Here is a 6379-nt window from a genome sequence, read left to right as displayed (position 1 = left end):
TGTCCTAGAGGTGACTGCTAGCACCTTGCACTTCTGGGAGAGGTGGGAAATCCCTCCACTTAAGCACTGGAATGGGCATGCACACACAGTTCTTACTGCAGCAGCTTGGGTTTCAGGGCCTGGGCCTGTTGAATTATATATACCCATCTACCTCACACCTGGGCTGAATTTTTGCTACCTGACTATGGATGGGATTTACAGGCTTCCTTCCCACCCCCAGTTGTCTGCACAGTTGGCATATTGGTTGTGCCTTTCTTTGTTAAAAGATAAACTGAGGTATATTAAAATTTTAAGAGTTTGAGCAAAAATCGATATGATTCAGGTGGCATCCAGTCTAGCAAATAGAAAGGAGCTCCGAGGAGCTGTACAAAATAAAAAACTTTTATAGGCAAAAGGAAGTGAGAACAAGGAAGCTACACTGGCAAAAAAGCGGGTTGGTTATTTTAAGGTTACTGTGCTGTAGGGGATGGCAGGGGTCTATCGGGCAGATTACATAACTAGTGTTGATCAGGCGATTCCTGATGGACTGGCTTAAGGGTTCATTTCTGGGAAAGCCCAAACTACAATTAAATTTTGGTTTGGTCAGCTAGGGCTTAGCATAAGCAACTCCCATTTTGGACCTGTTTCCTGTTTTCTTTTTTTTTTTTTTAACACTTTCTTGAGGGATCTAGTACATTTACAGTCTAGACCCTGGACATGTCAAAGTTCAGAGGGAAGAGGCTGTGAAGCAAGAAACATGGCTTCATCCCTTTAATGAATGCTTCTGATCATTTTAATCAAGTTACCTAAGTTTTGGAGGATCATCGTTGAGAAGAATAAATGATACCCTAAGTATGTGCCAGGTGCCTGGATAGAACACGTGCTCGATTAAGTAATCTCCAATAATTTATTAACCAACCAGTCGTTGGTATTGTTGGCCATCCGTCCCTCAAGTCTTGCCAAGTCAGGGGTCCCGTTGGCGGGAAGATGTCCTGGCTGCAAACGGCTTTGCCCACACCTTGAAGTACTTTCCGGGTGGGAGAGAGGGTGAAATACGACAGGGTCTCTTTAAGAGCCCGGCGCCAGCAGGCGCCCCGGCAGCCGGCGCGGGGATGGAGGCGGCGCGCTGCGCTGGCGCTGAGTGGCGCAGGAAGGAAACGGGGCCGCCGGATCCGCCCGCCGGGCTATGCTGCTGCGGTCGCTGCGGTGCTGGGCCGCCCAGGCGCTGCGGCGCGGAGGGACTGGGAGCCCCGCCTCGGGCTCCGGGACGCGGGGGGCGCAGCGCCGGGCCTGGCCTCTGGGTAACGCGTCTTTCGGTTCCATGTCTAGCGACCAGCGCCTTGGGTCTCAGCGGCTGCCCGTCTCACTCCCCGCCCTCTGGCCTGAACCCGAAACTACTCCAAGCCTCCGGGATTTCCTGCGGGGGCGTGGAGGGGCGAGGGCAATCGTTGGCAGCTACTCCGGACCCCAGCCGGCCGCCAGTGGGTGGCCGCCAGTGGGTGGGGCCGTGGGGCCCCGGCCCCTCTCTGTTCGGAGCTGGGGAGCCCTATAGAGAGCAGAAGGATCCGCTACCCCCGCGAGTGCGCGCTGCCCCAGTCCCCGTCCCACTCCTGGTCCTGATTCTTTTGGCCTTGGGGAAGACGGAGGCTGGCAGCTGCAGTTAACAAGTTCCCGGTGGGTGGTGGGTGGTTTAGGCTCTGAGCCTTTTTTGCTTCCCCTGGGACTAGGGACTTCCCCTTTCAGAAATGGGAGTCACCATTATAGCCAAATCCTAGCGTTCTTTGGCCTTGGGTTGTTGGGTGGCGCCTGTGTGGTGGTTGGGCCAAGGTGTCAGCCCTGGGCTGAAACCCATGCCTGCTGTCCACTCTTAACCGTCGCGTCCCACTGGAGGCTACTCTGTTTGAACTTACTGGACCCATCTGTGAGGACCATAAATATGAAATATATGGAAAATGGAAAGTATGATATACTACGTGAAAAAAGCTGAGCACAGTCGGGGCCCAGAGGTGCCAACAGGATCCAGGCAGCAGCTGCACAGTGTCCACGTAGGTAGACGGCAGTGGTGGGTCTGCCTCCATCCACCCATGGAGGGACTCAGATGTCATCAGAAAACATTTTTAGGCCAGGGAGTAAGTGTAAACATGACTTTTTTGTGGTGGTTTTGAAAACTAGGACAAAGAAGAGTGAATTACTTAAAGCTGACTTTAAAAATTGATTTCCTTTCTTTTATAGATAGAGAAAATGAGAAAGAGAAAAAATCAGTGGTAAGTCCCTCTTTTATGTGCACTCCTCAGTGTAGGATTAAATACAGAGAGAGAGCGGGAGGATTGTATATGCACAGGGAGAGAGAGGGGAGAGAGAAGAGGTGAGTGAAGAAATATGTGCACATAGTAAAAAACAAAAATATAAGAGGATCTCCAGGGATGAGGAAGTCTGTCTTCACCCCTGGGCCTCAGACCCCCTTCCCAGAGGCCACCTCTTACGAGGTTCCATATCAAGAGTCTACGCAGGTAGGAGCATACATGTACTCACAGCCTTTAGGTAGATTTGGATTGTCAGCTTGATGAATGATTACAAAGGGATTTGAAAAATGCTCACTTCTGGCAAAGATTGGTTTCACTTTGGGTTAGTGGTCGGCAGCCTGGCTGTGAGGGGAGATCTGCTGACTGCTGCTCCCTGTCCTCCAGTGCTGAGATGGGTGGGTGGGGGGGGATACCAGAGAGAATCCATGTGGGTCCCCAGACATGGGTTCAGTCAGTGTAGTGACTTTGAGATGCCAGCTCTGGCATGGGACTGGGACTGGTGTGAGGTTGAAGGTCAAAGGAGGGCCAAGCTGGACATGTTCATGGGGATGTTGGAGACTTTAGCTGGCTGGGGTGAGGAACAATATTGTGGTCACCATCAATCCAGAGGCTCAGTTTCTTGAGGGAGCCAGAAGTCGGTAGCTTCTGTGGCTCAGAAGAAAGTGGCTTGGTGAATGGTGGCAGGAATACCTTGGCTGGTATCTGCAGAGGGCAGAAAAGGTGAGCAAGCGCCCTGGGTATTCGGGATGATGGAGAAGGCCAAGGATGGAATAAAGTCACGTGGAGAGGATTGGTGATTGGGAGCCTTGAGATTTACCAAAGTATGTTGAAATGAGAGGTGGGGTGGATTCTGACACCACAGAAGGAGAAGGGGGTAGAATGTTGAGCTGAATGAGAATTGATACATTATTGTGCTGTTAATTATCGAGCTAGGCACTGATGTGAGCCAGAGTTACCCTGGCTGCTTTCTGGGTATGGTTCAACATGCCCTCAGGCACACAGTAGGTCCATTAGAAGTGGTATGGAGCCTGCATTTAGGCCCATGGCTATTGTTTATCGTTCAAATCTTCTCCATTCCTGTGTGGATCTGGGGACCAAGCAGCCCCTGTCACTAGTGAGTCCCTGGTCTGATGGGAGAGACAGCAGTAAATAGGGCCATGGTGGATCTGGAACAGCAGTGATTCTGGGGGCTGTGAGTAGAGGGCAGAGCGTCCAGAGGACAGTGACTGAGGGGAGCCTTGCGGAGCCTTGAAGCCTCCTGGGAGATGAAGGAAAGGGGGAGGCTGGAGTGTTGGAGCAGAGGGAGCTGCAAGTGTGAGTCATAGAAGGAAGAGACCCCGTAGGCCCAAAGCTTTGGCCGGTCCCCTGAGAGCTGGCATGGGGGCGTGGAGACAGGTCCCAACACCTGGAGCCACTAAAAGACTTTGCCTCTCAGGAAGAGATGGTGGTGGGCCATGGGTGGAGTTGAGGGTCACTGCCGGGCCAGAGTGGAAGGCAGAGAGGCCAGTGGGGAAGCCACTCCAGCCACATAGGGTAGGGGCCAGGGAGACAGGCCCAGGTTCTGCAGATGAGTAGGAAGCAGGGTCCAGAGGAGTTGCTGAGTTACTGGGTGAGGACAGAAGACACCAGGGTGTTGGGTTGTCTGGGTGGATGGTGCGGCCTTTCCTGAGGACTGGAACAGGAAGAAGAGCCATATGTGGGTATTGGGAGGTGACAAACTGAGGTGCCCAGGGGACAAGCCACCAGACAGGACGCTTCAAGTCCTCACCTTTGCTGACCTGCAACCGTGAAGTTAGTCACCACCACGGAATAGGAACACGCCCTTTTGGAGGAAGGTCTCATCCAAGCAATCTGTTTCCTGCAGTGAACAGGAAAGAAACAGTCTGTGCAGAGCAGTGTCTAGGCTGAGCTTGTTCTCATTTTCTGGGAAGAGAATAATTTGTTTCCTTTACAGAACAGCAATAAAACATCACATCCATTAGTTGCCCTGATGGGATATGCCTTTTGTGCACTCGGTTGAGTTCATTTTGCGGTGTTTTGAGTTCTACGGGAGAGAGCTGGCATCTGTTAGAAGTGTCGTTGTCTAGCCTTCCTCGATACCCATTAGGATCAGGGCAGGAGGAAATAGTCACAGCTGACTGGCAGAATTTATAGTGAGGGAACAAGGTGAGATGGCCCACTGTGACCCCGCGTTTTATGTGGGGTGTGACTGAGGCTTCCCTGGGGTCGTGAAAAGGGGTCTGCCAGACCTAGGTGTGATTCCGTCTTTTCCCTCCGCCAGGCCTGGTGCCTTGGGCAAGTCACATACGTGGGCCACGTCTCTCTGGGTGCCTCCGGCCTGAGTTTAAAGGTCACTGTGCCCTCATGGCTGTCTGTGAGCCCTCTCTCCCACTGCAGTTAGTGTCAGCAGAGTGTGGGTTCCAGCTGTCCTTTCTGCTTTATGCCCTTCTACAAACCTCATTTTTCACTTCTGTGAAAGTGTTAGGACCCATTGCTTGGGTTCTGGCAAGGTGAAATGTGGTAACGGTGTATGTTGCCCATCTTTGGGCCTGGCCTACTGCAAGGTGCTCAACCTTCTCTCCAGTCTGAATACTTTCCAGTCCATAGCTGAGTGTGTTCTTCCATGTAAAGCAGTGAGTTAAGTTCTAGATAACAGGGGCGCCTGGGTGGCTCAGTCGGTTGAGCGTCTGACTTCAGCTCAGGTCATGATCTCCCAGTTTGTGAGTTCGAGCCCCGTGTCGGGCTCTGTGCTGACAGCTCAGAGCCTGGAGCCTGCTTCAGATTCTGTGTCTCCCTCTCTCTCTGCCCCTTCCCTGCTCATACTCTGTCTCTCTCTGCCTCTCAAAAATGAATATAAACGTTAAAAAAAATTTTTTTTTTTTAAATTTACAAAAAAGTTCTGGATAACATATACATGCTTCCCAACCTCAAAGCCATTAGGCTCTTGTTAAGGAGGCTGGACCCTTAGGCCTAAAATCTGATGGTCTGAGGGGTTGAGCAAGGGAAGGGAAGGGCAGAGCTAGGGTGGCCAGTGGCAAGCAATGTATGGCCTAGGAAGTAATGTAAGGGAGGGTCTGTCTTGGAGGGCAGTGGCCCTGTGGCCACCAGCGGCCACCAATCGTGGGCCTGGAGCTGACCACCAGGGTTGGGAATCAGTTTGTTACTACTAATGGTGGGACCTTGGGTATTTTCTGTGGAGGGAATTCTGTGTGCACATTGAACTCTTGGACTGAACCAGTTATGCTGTTCACGTGAGCCGTTCCCTAGAAATTCTTCCCTGATGCTCACCTAGATGCTCGACTTTCGGTTCTAATCTGTATTTGTCTTTTGTTAGATCTGTGTTGAGGGCAATATTGCAAGTGGGAAGACGACATGCCTCGAGTTCTTCTCCAAAACAACAGGTATTGAGGTACGGCCTCCGCACCAGCTCTGAAAGAACCTGTAAAAGCTTGATGGAGTGACTTACAGAGGGTGTATACCAGCCATATCCAATAGAAATATAATGCAGGCCACATATGTAGTGTAAAATTCTAATGGTTTTGCTAAAAAAAAAACCCCGAACAAACCCAAATATTTAATATTACATAATCTAAATGTTATCATGTCAACATGTAATCAATATAAAAATCATCAGTGAATTATTTCACGTTCTGGTTTTCATGCCAGGTCTTTGGAATATGGAACATATTTTATAGTTACAGTGTATCTCAATTTGGACTAGTCACATTTGAAGTTTGTAATAGCTCTAAGTGGCTCCTGGCCACCGTGTCAGACAGTGCAGGTATAGACTTTCCTGCATTCTGGTTAAGAGGGGTCTGCATGTGGAGAAGGAAGTCAGACTGTTGAGAGTGGGGAGCATATTATGGTGTCACATCTGTGATATCCATGTGCACGCTACAGAGTATTGCCATGGGGAGCCAGTTAACATAATCTCTAGTTCATTTACAGCCAGTCACTCAAAATAACCTCACAGATCTTGAAGAAGTGTCTCTACACTAAGACCCTGACTTTTCTTCCTCGTAGATTAAAATCTATCCGGTGTAATTACCTGCGGTGTAATTTTTTCTGTTTATGGCTCTTTTTTGTCACTATAGATC

At 50.4% G+C, this 6379-nt stretch overlaps 1 protein-coding gene across 5 annotated transcripts in view; it reads left to right on the top strand.

Moving 5' to 3' along the window:
- The window catches only part of TK2 (thymidine kinase 2), a 97860-nt gene that overhangs the window by 61636 nt on the left and 29845 nt on the right, over positions 1–6379 (top strand). The window contains exons 1-3 of one of the 5 annotated variants that reach the window (XM_047078517.1): positions 1105–1280; positions 2212–2243; positions 5617–5691. In XM_047078517.1, the coding sequence (XP_046934473.1) occupies positions 1166–1280; positions 2212–2243; positions 5617–5691 (222 nt within the window). In that variant the 5' untranslated portion in view covers positions 1105–1165. The other 4 variants (XM_047078515.1, XM_047078519.1, XM_047078518.1 and 1 more) reach the window with 4 other exon arrangements.

The sequence above is a fragment of the Lynx rufus genome, unplaced genomic scaffold (genome assembly GCF_022079265.1).
Source record: "Lynx rufus isolate CCGP_SWC_20201006 ecotype Redwood Valley unplaced genomic scaffold, mLynRuf1.p SCAF_16, whole genome shotgun sequence".
In the NCBI taxonomy this organism is placed as follows: domain Eukaryota; kingdom Metazoa; phylum Chordata; class Mammalia; order Carnivora; family Felidae; genus Lynx; species Lynx rufus.
Note: the sequence above shows the minus strand (reverse complement) of the source record. Positions and strands in the feature narration are given on the sequence as shown.